At 41.2% G+C, this 20576-nt stretch overlaps 1 protein-coding gene across 10 annotated transcripts in view; it reads left to right on the top strand.

Annotated features, from left to right (window-relative positions):
• The window catches only part of ank2b (ankyrin 2b, neuronal), an 802067-nt gene that overhangs the window by 613992 nt on the left and 167499 nt on the right, over positions 1-20576 (top strand). For all 10 annotated transcript variants that reach the window (XM_068039631.1, XM_068039677.1, XM_068039625.1 and 7 more), the window contains 3 exons: positions 1995-2093; positions 2574-2672; positions 9570-9642. In XM_068039631.1, the coding sequence (XP_067895732.1) occupies positions 1995-2093; positions 2574-2672; positions 9570-9642 (271 nt within the window). The remainder of the gene's footprint in view (positions 1-1994; positions 2094-2573; positions 2673-9569; positions 9643-20576) is intronic.

The raw sequence follows: 20576 nt of genomic DNA, 5'->3' as shown, positions 1-20576 counted from the left end.
TGGGCAGGGAAGTGTGAGAAAGATGTCCAGAAGAAATAGAAAGCATGGAAAGAATAGTTTATGATACCCTCAAGGTAAAGGATTTTTGTGCTTGGGAATGGAACTTCCATATTGGGTACCATTAGACCATTTGTAGAGCATTTAGCCCCTATGACTTCAGTGGGACATTTTCATGCTAACAATTCTTACACAGTAAAAGAGATAAACAATTTTCCTGCTGGTTACTGCTAAATCAAGAAGTTCTGCAATGTAAAAAGATGCTCAATAGAAACTGGATTGCAACTTCAACATTTACATAGGAGGCTTAGATTCAGCAAAGAGAAGAAACTATCACCGATCAGTGTGGTCCAAAAGGTAAAGGGACATGTGTCAATGTGTCACATTGTCTAATGCTGCCACCCCCCACCCCACACACACTTCCTGAGTATGATCTTGCCCCTTCCACCCTCTGTTTCAGTTTTCTTTCCTTTCCTCATTTTCTCCTGAAAATGTTGACTTTTTGCTTGGGTGCAATTCCAGTTGAGTCTTGCTAACTCTTCAGTCTCCAATCGTGGGGGCATTGTAGCTGAGATCAAACCCATCCTGATTTGCACAATGCCAGCATGGCCGTTACAGAATGATCAACTACAAACTCGGGCTGATTTGCCCCTCCCTAGCCCAAGGACATAATGATTATTTGAAACAGACTTGCTGTCTTCCCAGATGAGATGGACTAAATCAGTACATTCGAGGGATCAAACCTTGCACCCTTCTGGTCTGTCTGGCTTAACTAGTTGCTGCTGAGAAATGGGAAAAGACTAAATCTAATTTTTTTTTTAAAAACTCAATAACGTTACAATTTGAATGTTTTCCATACTATAAAAAGGACATAGAAGCACCGGAGAAGGTGAAAAATGATTTACAAAGATGGTACCAGAGCTGAGAGATTGCGGCTGTCGACGAAGATTGAACAGGTTGAGGCTTTTATAGAAGACCTAGAGGTGGCCTGATAGAGTTAAAATCATGAATAGATTTTACAAAGTAAATATGGAAAGAATGATTCTACTTGTGGGAGAATCGAAACCACAGTCTCTAAGTACAAGATAATTACTTATAAATCCAGTAGGGAAATCAAGAGAAATTCCTTTAATCAGAGAGTGGTTAGAGTGTGAAACTTGCTACCACAGGAAGTTGTTGCATAAAACCAGAAAATGCTGGAAATACTCAGCATGTTTGGCAGCGTCTGTGGAGAGAGAAAGAGAGTTAATGTTTCAGGTTGATGATGTGAGTTCTGAGGGTCATCAACCTGAAACATTAACTCTCTTTCTCTCTCCACAGATGCTGCCAAACCTGCTGAGTATTTTCAGAATTTTCTGTTTTTATTTCAGATTTCCAACATCCATGGTAAGTTTCCTTTGCTTAAGCGGTTGAGGCAAATAACTTAAATGTTTTCAAAAGGAAACTAGACAAGTACCTGAAGAAAAGGGAATAGAAAGACAAGTTGAAAGACCGAGATGAAACAGATAGAATGTGAGGAGATTTATGTGACTAAGGAATACCAGCACAGATTAGTTAGGCCGATAGGCCTGTTTCTGTATTGCACACTCTGTGTAATTCTTTGTAAACTATTCTAGACATCTTCATTCTCCAATGTTAATTGGAGGATGGTTCTTTCAATTTGAGAGTTCTAACCCTTAAGTCCCTCATCCATTATAGAACTATTGGCTAATACCTTGCAATTCAAGAAGAAAGTTGTCCACCACCACTTCCAAGGACAAATATGGATAGGCAATAAATGCTGGCCTTGCTAGTGACACCCACGTTCTGAGAATGAATTAAACAAAAAGAGTTCTATTTTATCTTAATGAGTTTCAGGAGTTCACGCTCAACATCGAGAGAACTTCCTGATCCACTCTTGCAGTGCTATGCTACTATTGGGCAATGGAATTTCTCATTTGTGCCATTTCTTTCCTTTCATCCTAACTGCTCCTGAATGAACCTGTCTGCATATTCAGAATGGATATACACCTTTGCACCAGGCAGCACAGCAGGGTCACACCCACATCATCAATGTCCTTCTTCAGCATGGAGCCAGAGCCAATGCCATCACTGCAGTAAGTCTATCTCTTTGCATGGTAGTGATACTGGAAGATTCTGTATGCGCAGAAGGCACATGCCTCAATAAGTATCACTGATACTAGTGCTAATTGCTGCTGTCATCCCAAAAGGTCACAATTTATTGATTCAGCATCCTTTTCTGAGTAAGCTGTGTTTATAAAAATTACATCTCACATCATCTTTTTTTGAATCATGCTAATAAGGTCAGCTCTTTTAATAAAAGGAGTGCATAAATGATTTCACTGTTATTTAGCTGTTACTAATAACCATCTTTCCAAGTGAACTGAAGTTTTGAGAAGTATCAAGTGCCAGTCTGCTGCTGGCAGTGAGGCTAGCCTGCACAATTCAAATAGATATAATGAATGGAAAGTTTCAAACAGCATCCCTTTAGGATTTAGTGATCACTGCTGGCAAGACATCATCTCACACAGAGTCCTGGTGAAACTAATAAACTCAATCAACTCTTTTCCTTGCAGAATGGTAACACTGCCTTAGCAATTGCCAAACGTCTTGGATATATCTCTGTGGTCGATACCTTGAAGGTTGTCACGGAAGAGGTCACCACCACTACAACTGTGAGTATGTCTCTGAAGACAACAGCTCATCAGTGTTTCAGGAACTGTTCTTTCTCTGCATTTTTAGAATAAATTTGATTTTTATGTTGCAGCATTTTTTGCAATATTGGTTGTAAACTAATATTATAAACCTTTGTTCTGTCACAAGGTTTAAATATTAAATTATTTAACAAGTTGCGACATTAGATTGGAGACATAAGTTTGTTATTTTTGATATATAAATATTTGGTATAGCTGATGAGACATCTGTGGTGAGATTCAACTTGCATATGTGAAGAAAATTAGAATTCTCTTACAGAGCTGATTTGATGGAAGTTTATATATAGTTCGAGGCATGTATTATTAATGAAGCAAAACATTATCCTGACTGCTTTACAGTCTGGTGCAGCAGAACTTTGGTTTAAGTTGATGCAATGAGGAAAGAAAGAAGAGCAAATACAAAATCATGTTAATTTATAGCATGTTTATTGAAGCAAAACCAATAATTTACATATCAATTGGTAGTCAGACCCAATTTGGTATTGAAATTGCACAATTTTTACTCAACTTGGCACTAAAGATCATGGGGAGAAAATCTGTTGGGGGTGGGGTGGGGGGGTGGGGGGGGGGCGCTTCCATGCTGATATCAGGCACTCATCCCACTAGAGACATCGAGAGTGCCCACTGAAGAGATCACAAGTTGCAGTGGAACAATAACAGTAGCCGCCACATTGCAGAAAGCTACACAATTAATTACTCTGGATAGACATCTCTAATTGAAAAATAAAGGGGTATGCTACAGACCACTAGGAGAGCGTAAAAGGCAGATAGTTTGCTCTAAGAAGAGATTGGTTTGCGAGAGCATGGAAGTTATTTTAATAAGTGACTCCAAGCAACCAAACATACATACATTGTGAAAATCCAAATGGTTTAGAGTCAGAGTTGGCTAATGTAATACATCATAAATCAATGTATGAGGAACCCCTTGAGACACAGCAGTCATCTTAATCTGGAGTTTTTAAATGACCTTGACAGCATAAGGAAATTGAAGTTCAATGACCGAGTTCAATATGAGCTGGGATCCAGAATACAAAGACAGAGAGCCAGGTTTATATATAACTTTAAACAGGCTGAATGAGGGACGAACTTAAACAAATTGATTGAGTGAGGTCATTCAACAACACCTCAGTAGCAGACAAGTGAAACACTTCTACAGGAATAAACTGAAGATGTACAATAAATACACAATTTTAAACAATCTCAGACCAAATAAGCATGACCCTAAATTGATTTACAAACAAATCAAAAGTGAAGTAAAAAGGGAAAAAAATTACTTCTACAAATCCTGCAGTGAGAATGGGGATGCTGTTCACTGAGATGAGTGTAGAAGCATGCAGAAATGTATTAATAGAGTGATCTGTAGGGCAGAGGGAAACTTAGAAAAAGTGTGGCTACACAGGCAAAACATACATACATACGAACTAGAAGCAGGAGTAGGCTATTCAGTCCCTCATGCCTGCTGGTCATTCTATACGATCATAGCTGATCTGTTTGTGGACTCAACTCCACTAACCTGCCTGATACCCTTTGACTCCCTTGTTTGTCAAGAATCTCTCTACCTCTGCTTTAAAAGCATTCAATGACCCTGCCTCCATGACTCTCTGGGGAAGAGTTCCACAGACTCTTGACACTCAGAGAAAAAAAATTCTCTTCATCTCAGTCTTACGTCGGAGACCCCTTATTTTTAAACTGTGCCCCCTAGTTTTACTCCCTTCCACAAGGGTAAACATCTTTTCAACATCCACCCTGTCAAGTCCCCTCAGGATATTATATGCTTCAACAAGATCACCTCTCATCCTTAAAAACTCCAATGAATACAGACCCAACCTGTCCAACCTTTCCTCATAAGATAACCCTCTCATCCCAGGAATCAGTCAAGTGAATCTTCTCTGAACTGCTTCTAATTCAGTTATATCCTTTCTTAAATAAGGAGACCAAAACTGTACACAATACTCTATATGTGGTCTCACCAATGCCCTGTACAACTGTAGCAAAACATCTCTACTTTTATATTCTATTCACCTTGCAATAAACGACAACATTTCATTTGCCTTCTTAATCACTTGCTGTACCTGCATACTAACTTTTTGTGTTTTGTGTACTAGGACACCCAGATCCCTCTGCATCTCAGAGTTCTGCAGCCTCTCGCCATTTAAATAATATGTTGCTTTTCTATTCTTCTGGCCAAAGTGGACAAGTTCACACTTTCCCAAATTATACTGCATCTGCTAAATCTTTGCCCACTCACTTAACCTTTCTATATCCCTTTGCTGACTCCTTATGTCCTCTTCACAACTTACTCTCCTACCTATCTTTGTAATCAACAAATTTAGCAACCATACATTCTGTCCTTTCAACCAAGTCATTGATATAGATTATAAATAGTTGAGGCCCCAGCACTGATCCCTATGGCATTCCACTAGTTGCAGCTTGCAGACCTGAAAACAACCCATTTATGCCTACTCTCTGTTTCCTGTTGGTTAACCAATCCTCTGTTCATGCTAATATGTTACCCCCTACACCATGAGCTCTGATTTTGTTTAGTAACCTTTGACGTAGCTTGTTGTTAAATGCCTTCTGGAAGTCCAAGTTCACCACAACCACAGGTTCCCCTTTATCCACGTTGCTTGTTACTTCCTCAAAGAACTCTAATAAATTTATCAAACATGATTAAACATAATAGTAAGATATTATTTTAGTACAGTATGTGGTGAGAACCATAAAAGTTACAAATAGACTTGAAACAGAGGATGAGTACAAGACAGTAAATGATTACTTCCTCCAAGTATTCACAAGAGAAAGCATGAGAAACATGCTCCCCCCCGCCCCCCAAACAGACATAACCTAAATAAAAGCTATCACTTCCATATAAGTAAGATGGAAGCTTGAGACAAACTAAAAAAGGCTCATAAACAAATTCCCAGGGACAGATGGTATTTCCCAGGACCAAGAGAGACTAGAGAGGAGATTTGTGAAGCATCGACAATCATTGTGGAGTCACGGGACAGTGGGGAAGTACCAGTTTATTGGAAAAACACTAACATGCCTATTCAAAAAGGAAAATAAAGCAGATACAGGTAACTACAGACTCACTAATCTTACTTCAAGTCCATGTAATATCATGGAATTTATTTTCAGATGTGAACTTGAAGAAATACTGCACAGCAGTAGCCTAATAAACAGCAGTTAACATATATTCAAAAGAGACTCAAACATATATATCAATACACAGAGCCCTGTTTTTTTCAGACAGAAAGAACATTATGCCTGTTCCAGCTAAACACAATAAGTGACAGCCATTCACTGGTTCATTCCCCAGAGCAATGCCTTGACCAGAGTCAAGCTGCCTGGTTCAGATTTCAAACAAAGCTTGGCAGTTAACTGTCAGTCACCATAAACTGGTGCATTCTCCATGGCAATGCCTCTACCAATCAGAGTTCATTTGCCAACCAATCATCCATCTCTTCTCATACAGTACAAAGTCATTGTTTTCCCTTACATTGGTATTCTTGCAGATTGTCCTGATGAGTGCAAGATGAAAAACTTCAACAACATGTCTCTATTTTCAGCAATACGCAAGTTCTGTACTACCAAATGACTATATATATTCAAAAGAGGAAGCATACAATGCAATGGGTGCTTGCTTAGAAGAGTTTTGTTGAGTTGGGTAGGGTGTCCCAGGGACTGGTAATGGAGCCACTACTGTTTCTACCTTATATTAATGACTTTGATTCAGAAACTGAAAATGATCAAATTTGCTTATGATAACGAACTAGGAGGGTCAGTGGGTTTGGAGGAGACAACGCAAAAATTACTTTGGACAAAATATAGAAGTCAACAGAACAATTGCAGGTTATATTTATGTGGATGGGTATAATGTGCTGCATATAGGAAGGAAAAATGTTGACACAGATGCTCCTTGAAATAACTAAGGATGAAATTGATAAAGACCCAAGAGATTTAGTAAACTTGATGCTCAACATGTCCAAGCAATGCAGAGCTCCAATCAACCAAGCAAATAGAATCTTGAACTACGCAGCCAAAGCAAGTGAATTCAAGTTTGAGAAAATCATGATCACGCTGTATTGTGCTCTGGTCAGACCACACCTTGAGCTTCATGAAATCCAACTGTTAAGAGATAATTGTTTGGAATTATGTAAAATATAATGTCGAGTTTAAATATAACTTTTTACAATGAACTTTATTAGCTTTCAGAAGGGAACAGCAGACCTGACATTAATATAAGATTGAAGGTGCATGTCGCAATCCATTTCAGGATTTGGATCAGTAACTACAATCTGTAAAATAATCAGCTCCTTCAATATTCAGTACAGCTGTTTTAGAAATTTGCATCCTAGCCACTGGGGAGACAGTGGCGTGGTGGTAATGTAAGTGAACTAGTAATCCAGCGGCCCAGGCCAATGCCCTGGGGACATGGGTTCAAATCCCACCACAGCAGCTGGTGGAATTTAAATTCAATTAATTGAAGACAAATCTGGAATTGAAAGCTAGTCTCAGCAATGGTGTCATGAAACTATCATCGATGGTTGTAAAAACCCCTCTGGTTCGCTAATGTCCTTTAGGGAAGGAAATCTGCCATCCTTATCTGTTCTGGCCCACATGTGACTCCAGACCCACAGCAATGTGGTTGACTCTTAACTACCATCTAAAATGGCCTAATAAGCAATTCGGTTGTCAAGGGCAACAAATGCTGGCCTTGCCGGTGACACCCACATCCCATGAAAGAATAAAATAAAGAAATCTAGCAATGTTGCAAAATGACATTTTCAGTCCTGTGTGGTACATCATCATAGTGAGCAAAACCTTACGGAGAGAAGGGAATCACAGAGAGGCATGACTGCTATAATCTTCTACACTAGCTGATATACACTTGCTATTTGATCTTATTCCATGGTAATTAAGAGGAAGGATTATGGATTTAGAATTGGATGGACCACTTAACTGCAGTAAATAATTGAAGATGCATAACCTTAAATACCTGTCAGTAGATATGGAACTTTTGAATACAACATTCTCTGAAAAGAATAAACAATAAGTAGCTTCACAATAAGCGAGCAGAATAGGTTTCATCTGAATCCTTCACTAACCTTTTTACTTCTCAATTTATATTGGCCTGAACGTCTCTATGGCACAATGTTCTGGTGGGTGTGAGATTATCACTGAATGCTGCTTTTTCTTTTTTTATTTCCAAAATATACTTTATTCATAAAAATCTGTAAAAAAATACATTACAAAACAGTTCCAAACAGCACCAAGTCAGACAATACAAAGAGTGCAAACGAGATCAGTTTCCTTCAATACAGGAGTGAGTTGCCTCACAACCCTTCCATTTCATTTTACAAGCCATGTACATTTTACAGCAAACAAATATTTTCCAGATACAGTTCGAGGGGGTTTTCCATGGATCCAACCCCTCAGTTCAGCTTGGTGCCGGGACCTTACACAGTGGTCTTTCCCCATTGAGCCTTTGCCACGGCTGCCCCAAGCTTTATTGCGTCCCTCAGCACGTAGTCCTGGACCTTGGAATGTGCCAGTCTGCAACATTCAGTCGTGGACAACTCTTTGCGCTGGAAGACCAGCAAGTTTTGGGCAGACCGAAGGGCGTCTTTCACTGAATTGATAGTCCTCCAGCAGCAGTTGATGTTTATCTCGGTGTGCGTCCCTGGGAACAGCCCATAGAGCACAGACTCCTGTGTTACAGAGCTGCTTGGGATGAACCTCAACAAAAACCACTACATCTCTTTCTACACCTGCTTTGCAAAGACACATTCCAGAAGGAGGTTGAATCTCCCTAATAATTACTTCATGCTTTTCTTCTAATGTTAGGTAGCACATAATTGTCTGTCTTTCAGACAATGTCACATTTATGTGAAACTCAGTTAAATAAAAATAATGAAATTATCTGCTCAGGGATACAGGTTAATGTCATCCATATTACATTTGTTTAAATCTAATTGTAGCTTTGTCCCAGTGAAAGGGTGAATAAGTAGTGAGTAACTGTAGTTTTAAGATTATATTTGTTATGCTAAACATACTGACCCTGATAGGTCAGTTGGCATAAATCAGCTGAGACTGCAGCATGACTGACCAGGCCTTCTCAGGCTAATTCTCAGCTAGGCCATGAGTTTCTATTGGAGCCTGTTTGGGGCTGAACTTCCATCCACCCTAAGTTTGTTTTGTGACAGCAGTGGGGGCAGGGCCAAGGGGAGATAATTCTCCTGGGTTCCTAATACTCCCCATAGCAATCGGGTTTTCATTGTTATTGGAATTAGGAAAAGGTTGGTTCAAGTTTTGAGCCAAATTTGAAAGGTGAAGGAAGTCAATAAACAAAGAATCAGTTATCCTCTGGATATACTGATAATAGGGGGCATTATTTGTTGAATTTTGAGTTGTAGTGCCTGATTGATGTAAAAGTGTCAGGCTGCACTTCAGCTGAACTTTTCAAAAGAGATACAGCAGAAATGAAACTGAGGCTGCCAGGTCAGTATGCTGCCATCTAGTGGTTTCCCCCACCAAGCTGGACTGAGGGGCTGGAACCATGGGAAACCCCTCGAACTGTATCGTTAATATTCTCAATTGCTGTAAATGTAAAACTGTAATTGACATGACAATTGTGAAACGGAAGGGTTGGGAAGAAACTCATGACATTATTGAAAGAAACTGATCTCTTTTGCAATGTTTGTATTTTTTCGTGCTGTTTGGAAACTGTTTGGCAATGTAATTTTTACAGATTTTTATGAATAAAGTATATTTTGGAAATAAAAAAAAAAATCTAGTGGTTCTTCCTGCAAACAGTTAACATATTCCTGTATTTCTTTCTGTTCCTGCTTGTTATAGACTGTAACTGAAAAACACAAGCTGAATGTACCTGAGACAATGACTGAGATTCTGGATGTCTCTGATGAAGAAGGTGAGAAATGTGTTTCTTAATACAATACTATCACCAATGGTATGAATTTTTGCAACACTAAAACTATGATTGTCATTCTCATTCCTCGATGGTTATATTTTTAAAATGTAATACACCCCTTAAAAAAATCAACTTGGATTTTAAATAATATAAAGTATTGTTCATAAACAAATGTTATAATGCTTTGTACTTTATACTCTAGAGTGAAAGTGAGAAAGTATAAATTATTATTAGAGTTCTTTCATTGGTCTAGCTAATGTGTCCTTTGTTGATCTTTGCTTGTGGTGCTTTTTTGGTGAAACATGTTTTGCTAAAAAAGTCATGCTGAGTCAGTTCTCCTGTCATTTCAGTCAATTTTAAAGGCTATATAACTTGCATATTGTCTAGTGGTAAGTAGTGAACAGCTTTCTGAGGATAAATTGGTAGTAACACTAGAAATTTCCCAGAGTCACATTTCATTCTGGTGGAAAAGTAAAGTTCAGGCTACCTATGTGCATAAGTTACTCAGATGGATGATTGGTTAACAAACTTGTGGAAAGTTCATTTGCACGATATTGTAATGTAATTAAAAGTATGTGGCTTCTATGACATATACGTACATCACCCTGTTACCAAATATTAAAATGGATGAATAATAACTATATACTAAATTGAGCTAAAGTACCCTTCTGGGTAAATGTACTATCCAACAAAGTACTGAGCCACATGGTCCAAATAAGATTCAAGGTTCAATCTCTGGTTTGTACTGAGTTAGCTAATCTCAGCTGGGACAGCAGTTACGATGCAACAGTTAAGTTGTCAGTGGCACCTTGATCTCCCGATCATTGCTGCTACAAAATGTAAGTATATAAAATGAAGACGGATTTGAGCTTACCTCTGATGCTGCCCAATATGAAGTATCCTACCATTACTCATTGTGTGGACTTACATATAAAGAATGATCACTTGGGCAGGCATGTGAGGGTGGTTGGTGGCATTGACACAGTATGCCAGCATTAGTAAGTTCCTTCAGGAGAGTAGCAGAAGGAAAAAGTTGGGAAGGAAAATTACTTGGAAACATACACATCTGGTTCTCAAATGATCTGTATATTACAACATTTATGAAAATTAGTGATCAGAATGAGAAAGCACATTGCAAGCAATGTAAATCAGTAGCTATTGGTGCTGCCTGCTTGTTGTCAGAGGTTAAATTGATTATGGATTCAGAAACAACAACTTGTCTTATAGAGGACCTTTAACAGAGTAAAACATCCCAAGGTGCTTCATGGAAGCGTTAACAAACAAAATTTAACACTGACCCTCATAAGAAGACATTAAGGCAGATGACCAAAAGTTTGGTCACAGAGATAGGCTTTAAGAAGCATCTTAAAGAAGGAAAGATAGAGAGGTGGAGCGGTTAAGGGAGGGAATGCTAGAGCTTGAGTGCCTTGGCAGCTGGAGGTATGGTGCGAATGGCGCTGCGATTAAACTCGGGGATGCTCAAGAGATCAGAATTAGATGACAGCAGATATCTTGAGGATTGTAGAACTAGAGGGATTATAGAGCCAGGGAGGGGTGAGACCATGGAGGGATTTGAAAACAAGGATGAGAATTTTCAAATCAAGGCACTGCTTAACCAGGAGCCAACGTAGGTCAGTGAGCACAGGTGTGATGGGTAAGTGAGACTTGGTGCGAGTCACGATGTAGGCAGCAGAGTTTTGGATGACCTAAAGTTTAAGGAGGGCAGAATGTGGGAGGCCAGCCAAGAATGCACTGGAATCGCCTAGTCTGGAGGTAACAAAGGTATGAATGAGAGTTTCAGCAACTGGTGAGCTGAGGTAAGGGCAGAGTCAGGTAATGTTGCGGAGGTGGAAATAGGCAGTCTTAGTGATGGATCTGTGATTGGGAGCTCACCACAAGGTCAACTATGACACCAAGTTTGTGAACAATCTGATTTAGCCTCATACAGCTGCCAGGAAGAGGGATGGAGTTTGTGGCAGAGACCGAATGCAATGGGCTGAATTTTACTAGACTTCTAGAGACGGACTGGGAGGTGGGAGGGCTCGTAAAATGAAGGCAGAAGGCGGTGGGAGGGAAGCCTGACGTTGTCTTCCACCATGGAATAGTCCCAGAAGTGGGAGCGGCAGCAACGTGGCTGCACACTAAGCAGAGGTGGACAGCCAATTATTTCAGTTGCCAATTAATGGCCATTTTCCGTCCCCGCTGGCATTTTACCAGTGTCAGGATGGGCCCCCGCCACATGAGGAGACTGCCAGGTAAACCATAATGGCCTCCCAGCAGGTTCCAGGGGTGGGGGTCTTCTTCTCTGGGCACACTGTGGCCCATGGAAGGGCCCCCCTGCATCAGTGGCTAACCATATGGCTCCAATGCTGCCGCTGGAGGGTTCACCCCTCCAGTCAACCCCGGCACATTAAAAAAGATTTTACCCGCCCTTCAAGGGTGGCTGAGCATGGAGGTGCCCTTTCCTTCTCCAGCCCCAGCAGGGCCAACCTCTATTGGTGGCGCTGCCGAGGCAGCCGAGCGGGCCAGCATCTCTGAGAGGTGGACCGCCATCCTTAGTTGATGGAGATTCCGGCGGCGGCCTCTTAATTGGCTGCGGCCGCTAAAATCGCCTCCAGGGTCCTGCTGCCCACCCTCATGGGCACGTCACCCACTTTTGCTCCCAGCAGTGGGACTTCACTCTTTCTGGGAAAATTCCGGCCAATGGCTTTGGTCTTCCCAATATTTAGTTGGAGGAAGTTTCTGCTTATCCGGTAATGGATGTCTGGCAATCAGTCCAACAATTTAGAGACAGTGGAGATGGTGAGGTAGAGAGGTGTGTAATCAGCATACATCTGCAAGCTGATGCTGTGTTTTCTGATGATGTCGCTGAGGGACAGCATGTAGCTAAGTAGGAGGGGGTTAATGATAGATTCTTGGGGGACACCAGAGGCAACGGTTCGGGAGCAGCAAGAGAAGCCATTGCAAGCGATTTTCTGGCTGCAATTAGATAAGAATGGTACCAGGCAAGTTGAGGAGACGACAATAGAGAGGCATTGGAGGAGGATGGTTTGGCCAACCGTGTCAAAGACTGCAGACAGGTCAAAAAGGGGTAGTTTGCCTTTGTCACAGTCACACAGGATGACATTTGTGACAGGGGTAGAAACGAGATTGGAGGGATTCGATCATGGAGTTCACGAAAGTTGGTTACTGATTTGGTAGGAACCAGCATGTTCAAAGACATTGGAGAGGAAAAGGACGTTGGAGATGGTGTGGTAGGTTGCATGGACAAAGTGGTCAAGGGTAGATTTTTTTTTTAAAGAGGGGGTGATGGCAGCAGATTTAAATTAGAGGTGATAGTACGTAAGGAGAGAGAACTGTTAACAATATCAGCTAACATGGGGGCCAGTAAGGAAAGTTTGGTGGTGAGCAGTTTTGTGGAAATAGCATTGAGGGAGCAGGAGGTGCATCTCATAGACAAAATGAACTCGGAGAGGGCATGAAATGAGATAAGAGAGAAAGTTGCGAGTTCAGGGCTAGGGCAGGGGAACCTTAAAGGAAACTTGGCCTGGTGGGCAAGGTAAAAGGAGGGAAGCAGCAGAGGTAGCTATTGGATAGTCTCAATCTTAGTGACAAAGGAGTCAATTAACTCCTCGCACTTGTTGGAGTTGAACATGAAGGAGACAAGGAAGAGGGGTTTAAGAAGGTTTGCAGTAGAGAAAAGAAGCCGAGGGTATCTTTGCATTCCAGGATGATCATGGAATAGTGAGCAGTTTAGACAGAGAAGAGAAGTGCTTTATGTGATCCAGCCAGATCAAGCAGTGAATGGCTAAAACTAGTTGTCCACCATTTCCATTCAATTCTGCATCCCTTGGACTTAAGGAAGTGGAGATGAGGGCTGTACTGGGCGAATTGCCAGGGTGAGAGAGAGTAATGGTTTTAATGGGGACTAGGGCATGAAAGATGGAGATGAAAGTGTGTTTGAGCTTTGGTTGCTGCAGAAATCTCGTGGTGAATAGAGGGCAAAAGGCTCGACACTTGTGACACTTTCTACCAGGATATATGTATCCTAATAATTGCCATGTAACCAGGCCTATGTAACTTGAGTTTTTCCTGTGTCCATTCACATGCATGTTTTGGGTGCTGCTCCGCAACCAATCCCATCACTTCTGTTTCCAGTTCCATCTCCCCCTTATTTATTTCTTTTCTCTTTACTCCTCCCAGACCCTCTCTGCTGTCATCATGCCTCCTTTAATTTTTCCCCTCTTGGGTCCTCTGCCCTTCCATAAGTGAAGTGGGAGAGAATTTTTTATAGGGGCGGATACAGATGAAAGTAGGGTTGGCTGGAGAGAAAAGTGAACAGAGATGATCTTATCTGTGATTGACACATTGGAAGTAGCAAGGTCAAGGGGGTGGCCATGAAAATGGGTTGGGGAGCTTATATGGAGGGATAGATTAAGGGAGGATAGGAGGCCAGTGACCTCAGAGGACAAAGCATAATAAATTCAGATGGAGGTTGAAATCACTGAGGATGAGAACTCACTTGGTGCAGAAGTTGAGGGAGGAAAACAGTGAAGATATCTGAATGAGAACATTTTTCTGGTACTTGGGTGGGCAGTAGAGAAAGAGGATTTTAAATGACAGGTGAGAAGGGTGGAAGAAAGTGAGAGGAGGGAAACGTGCGAGCAGAGTAGGGAGACAGCCTAATGTGTGATTTCGTGATAAGAGCCACAGCTCCATTGCGATGGTCATGGTGGGGCAGGTGGTGGAAAGTATACCCAGGTTAGGAGACTTCATTTAGAGGAAAGGTGTCATCACCCATCAGCCAGGTTTCTGTCAAGGCCACGATGTTGATGCAGTCGTTCACAATAAGCTCATGGATGTCAAGGGTCTTGTTCACAAGTGAACAGACATTCTGGAGGGAGATGTTGAGGGGAACCCTAATAGCCAATCTGCTGACAGTGTCCACAGGGTCAGCACTGGGAGGGGTGAGTTGGACAGGGTAGAGATTGGCAAGATTATCCTCCAGTGGGCACACTGTGCAGGAAGGTCTGTGAGAGAGTAGGATGGGGCAGTTGGGGTTGCTGCTCATAAGGAGGAAATGATGAGTGCTTCGATGTGCCCTTCAGAGGATGCCAAGAGAGGTACAGGGAAAGCTGCGGGCTTATCCAAGAGGGAATCAAGCTTTGACAATGGCAGGAGAATAGGAAGATCAAGGAGTACTGAATGTTAGGGTAGGGATTTGGAAGGGCAGAGGACCCAAGAGGGGAAAAATTAAGGGAGGCATGATGACAGCAGAGAGGGTCTGGGAGGGGTAAAGAGAAAAGAAATAAATAAGGTGGAGATGGAACTGGAAATAGAAGTGATGAGATTGGTTGCGGAGCAGCACCCAAAACATGCATGTGAATGGACACAGGAAAAACTCAAGTTACATAGGCCTGGTTACATGGCAATTATTAGGATACATATATCCTGGTAGAAAGTAGGAAATAGGGAGGAGACTATAGGAGGGAGCCTAGAATTAAAGTCAGGGATAATGTTGATGTATGTGGGATGGGGTCGTCAAGGAGCATCGACAAGCTGTTCTAGTTTGGAAACAGGTGAGGTGGACGAGTGAAGTCAAGAAATTATTTAAAGGGTAGAACATCGTAGGACGCTCTGGTGAAGACATTTCTGTGGGAATGAAGATCAAGGAAGTGTGCAGAAGCGGTTGCGGAGCAGAAAAAAAATTGCGGCAAAGTTGGAGGTCACCATAAGATCCTGAAGTGGTGGAAAAATGTACTTTGGCCCAGCATTGTGAAACTCTTGCCAGGAACCAGACTGTAGCTGAAGCTGAAAAATCAGTAGGCCAGTCACAGAATCAGCAGGGAATGACAGCAATGGAGGAAGCGATGTAAGCCGATCAAAGTTACTTTAAAATTTAAGCAACTGAGCAGCAGATCAGAGACACAGCAGCTGAGGCTTACGTTGTGGTCCAGTGCAGATGCATAGTCTTAATGTCCAGAGAAGTCCAGGAATTTGGAAACCAAATTTGAGAATAGATTCAGTGCTAACTGAGGAAAACAAAGAGCAGATATGGTCAGGGATTGGACAGTGGTGGCCATGTCAGGGGATGGTTTAATGTGGTGGTTTAACCTAGCAGTTAACTTGCAGTTAAGGCTAAATTGCACCCACTGTTATAGCCAGTGGGATGTAAAAAGTGGAAGAGAAGAGATTGGATAAGAAAAGGCAAAGGATAGCAACGGGTAGCCAGGGGTAGAGGTGCACAGGAAGGAGCTCCCTAGGGATCTGACCACCCAGGAACCATCCTGGATCTTTACATAAACAGTGATACATAGAAAGTTTAATCTCCATGTCAACATATACCACTAAATAAATGGGAAGAGCAAACTCATTTCAATTCTGATTTTTTATTCAAGCGAACTTATGTCATATATCTTGGCAACAGAGATACTTTCCATTTGTTACCATAATGTTGTCAATACTGTCAGCTCTACTATAATCTTTAAGTCACAGATTTAAATCAACATAGTGAAATACTGAATGAGGATTCACAACAGAGAGGTAAATTACTACAGTCCAACGCATAACACTGAGATAACTCACTACAGTGAGATATAAAACACTGTGGTAAAACATAAAAACACAGAAGTATATCACAGCAAATTGAAATATAAAATGAGATTTCAATCAAGGAATTTTTCATATAATGTCTCTGTTCATCACTTTGTTTGAAAATGACCAAGCAATAACCATAGAATGAAAAGAAGACGGTACTTGCAGTATTTCTGCTCCTGACATATTTTCTTTCAGTTCTGAAATGGATCTCTGAAGCCATTGACAGTCTGTCACTTCTGTCCAATCATATAAGTATTTTACGGTGACAAAATCAACAAACAGCATGTTACCTTCACATGTCTGGGATGGAATTGACGCTGTATGCTACTGTTGCACAGCAGGATTTCATCTCGATAGTTTTTTTCTGGTATGCAGGAAAAAGGAAATCATATTGAAATGCTGGGCTCTTTTGTTATTATTGATGAGATGACAGGAGAGATAGGGATCGATGTTCACTTTCACCACTGGCATGGTAATTTAGCAGAACGATCACACATGTGTTATAGAACCCAGCTGACTTTTATTGCATTGATTTAAATGGATTGAAAATCAGCCAAGTTTTATAAAAATGAGCACTCCACTCTGACAGTTTACCACTCGGGTACTGAAGATAAAATTCAACGGTGTTAACTGTTTATAATATCAGGCTTGCTGTTTGAAAATACCAAAAAAGATTAATTGTAAAAGCTCTAGAAATGCTAAAGGATTGGTCAGAGTTCCATATGAGCTGTTTCTTTAAAAATGTAAATCTTGCATTTGATCAGGGCAGTAAATTTTATGTGGTTTCAAGCAGTGGTGGAGGTAGGTTTTTGAGCAGCATATAGATCGAATGTACGATTTGACCAACTTGGCAAGAAGAGGTCCCAGCTGGGAGCTGCTGAATACTGACTCACCGAGTTGGAAGGTTGAGCTGGGAATTGGAGAATACCGACTCACTTACTCAGAAGGCCGAGCCGGGAACTGCACAGACTTGTAGGCTGAATCTGAATGGTGAATGGGTGATAGAAGTCCCTGGGATAAAAATAAAGCCGGACCTCCAAAGCTGTGTTGGCTGCACTCAAAATAATTTGGGAGGGAGTGGGGTGGGAGGAGGGTATCTCCATCATTGGTATAATTTATTTTTTTATAACTGCCTCAGCATTTTTCCAGAATATGTAAGGGCCAATCTTAATTGTGCCGCCTGGTCAGGTTGCGGGTGGAAGCGGTCGGTTACCCATTTTACACCCACCCAATTATGTTATTAATGGAGATAAATCAGGCAGGCTCTGCAAGGGCCATCGACTCACTGCCATCAGTTCTTGCCCAGTGGGAACAGTCCTTGTCATCATGGTGCAGGGAAATCCAAACTGACTTCATTGGGAATATTTTGTGAAAGGGATAATTCTTTGATCCAACACTCTCAAATTGCAAGAAGATTGTGAATTTTTGGCACCCAACCCATGATTTTCTATCCATTAAAATAAATGACTGGAACACCACGGACTGGATGCCTACTATCTGCTCCCTGACAGGAGCTCAGAATCGCAAAATCATCCTGTAAATCTGGCAGGGCAGATATGAGACTATATGTGGAAATAAACTATGATCTGTATGCCAGCTTGTTTTCATGTGGTGGAGGTAAGTATTTTGGTAATTAGGTACTTAAATTCTGAAAAATACATACCTACACCTGTTCATGGAGAGATGGCCTGCCTTGGGACAAAGCATCGTCCAGAAGCGGTTTGCTTAGAGGAGATAGAGTTAGTAGTGAACTCTTGGTTTGTGTTACTTGGTATGATTGGAACCCTGAGCCACTGAGGACAAGACTGCAGATGATTGTAGTTGAATAATTGTAAGAACATACCTGCAAATTAACACTGCAGAGCAGGGCTAAGGATCATGTTGAATGAGCCATGTTTAATTGTCCATTTTGGTGCTGTACACTATAGATCAGAAAATCAGCTGCTAATTACTGCGATACCACTTCCATTTTTTTTTGTGAACCACCTATGTCTTTAGGGTGCTGAGGGCACACATCTGAAAATCACAAATCATACATGTGCCTTGTCTAAGTATTTTCTAGGCCAGTGCTCAAACTATTAGCTGAAAAAGGCCCATTGATAATCTCAATTACTATAGTGTTAACTAGCTTGGGTTGAATTGATAAAATAGAAATGGCTTTTCCTTATTAAATACAGCTGATATTTTATCACCTAGATTTGAATCCATAAAAACTTGTTGACAAGCTACAAAATGATGGACTAGCATTTCCTGTCAGAATAATTGTGGGCTAATGATGCTCACCGTTACGTCTGCACAAATTGAACAGCAACTGCAGGCGAGACAAAATTTAGAAATTGCTGTCCAAGCTGTGCCACTCTGCTGTTAGCTTCCCGTAAATGACATCTCTCTGTCAGGCTCTTCATTCAGATGCTTTGGTGTAAAGTTCCCAGACACACAGTAGTAATGAACTAAACTCACTACAGAAAGTTAGGACTTCCCTGTTTCAGTCTAAGTAGCCCTTTTTAAAGGCGTGATAAGCCATAATTATGACCTATCAACCTCTCTGGAACCATTCAGGTACAGTAGCATTGTGGTGATGTTACTGGACTGGTAATCCAGAGGCTGGACTAATCATCCACTGAGATGAGTTCATGGCAGCTGGGGAATTTGAATTTAGCTAATTAAATAAATCTGGCATTAAAAAATGCTAGTAACAGTAATGGTGACCATGAAACTAGCGGATTATGGTAAAAACCCATCTGGTTCGCTAACGTCCTTTCAGTAAGGAGATCTGCTGTCCTCATCCTGTCTGGCCTATAAGTCACTCCAGACTCACAATTTGGTTGGCTCTTAACTATCTCTTGAAATGGCTTTGTAAGTCACTCAAACCACTGTATCAACTGCTACACCTGCAGCGATTCATCACCATCTTCTCAAAGGAAGTTAAGGCAGGGCAATGAATGCCTTGTCAGTGACGCCCACATCTTGAGAATGAATTAAAAAAATTAACTTTTACAAGTATGGAGTCTCTTTCCTTTAGCTTTGAATTATCGGAAATTTAAAAAACAAGAATTTTTAAAAATGTGTAGTTTTTTTCTCTGCCTTTTCTTCCCTCTCTTAATCAAATCTGTTTTTCCTTTTCATTTGGGGGGAGTTTTAACCAAAAAAGGGTAGGTTAGGTCAGGTGAAGGGGGGTGGTTGGTGAAGGTTAAAGTCTTAAAAATCTGATTCCCAACTCACACCCACCTCCAACCTGCTCACTTTTGGCTTTAACTGAAAATGGGTGGGTGACTGCTTTCAGCCTCATTATCATTCAGCTTTTGGGATTTAGCTGTTGTAAAAGTTCATTGCATTATTTCTCTGTACCTGACTTGACATTGAGTTCACTGTTTTAATTGACACTCTCTGGTTCAAATTCTGCACTGTTCAATCCTCAAATCTTCAATCTGATTGGTTTAAGGAGACACACCATTGCTTAACCTGTTCATACAGGTCCCAGATGCTCTATGGAGGGTGCCGCACCATTTCAATTTCCCACTAACAGCAAGCTGCAGTGCAAAGTTTCATGAAAATTAAATGGACAAGGGCAAGTCTAATGAACAGCAGGCTTCATTTATTTTCCAGCTACAGCAAATTCTGGGCCATTAACATATAGAAGCCAGGGAAGCAATGACTGCTGCCTTCCACAAGTAATATTTGTCAATTAATTTTATAGACTAAGACCCATAATTTTTCAATGTGACACAACCTATATTTTGCTGACAAATTTTAACATCCAACTGTTGTTGGTTTCACATCTTTACACACACAACTTTCTGGTTTTACCCTCCATAATTCTGAGGTCACCCAAAATATTGATGCAAGTGACCTAACTCATACCAAGTCCTGAGCACCTTTGCTCGGTGACCTACATTGGCATTGGTTAAGCAACTCCTCGATTTTAAAATTCTCATCCTTGTTTTCAACTTTCTCCATGGCCTCGCCCCTCCTGATCTCTGTAATCTCCTCCAGCCCTACAACCCTCCAAGATATCTTCACTCCTCTGATTCTGGCCTTTTGAGAATTCCTGATTTTAATCACACCACCATTGGTGGCCATGCCTCGGCTCTAAGCTCTGGAACCCCCTCCCTAAACCTCTCTGCCTCTCTACCTCTCTTTCTTCCTTTAATTTCAACATTTGTGGATAACATAAGCCTTGGAAATATTGTGAACCGTGAAGAGGAGAGTGATAAATTTCAGCAGGACATAGACAGGCTGGTGGAATGGGCAGACAAGTAGCAGATGAGAACTGTGAAGAGGACAATGATAAACTTCGAGAGGACATAGAAAGGCTGGTGGAATGGGAAGATAATTGG

This window comes from Heterodontus francisci, chromosome 1 (assembly GCF_036365525.1).
Source record: "Heterodontus francisci isolate sHetFra1 chromosome 1, sHetFra1.hap1, whole genome shotgun sequence".
Classification (NCBI taxonomy): domain Eukaryota; kingdom Metazoa; phylum Chordata; class Chondrichthyes; order Heterodontiformes; family Heterodontidae; genus Heterodontus; species Heterodontus francisci.
This window is presented reverse-complemented; position numbering and strand designations above follow the sequence as displayed.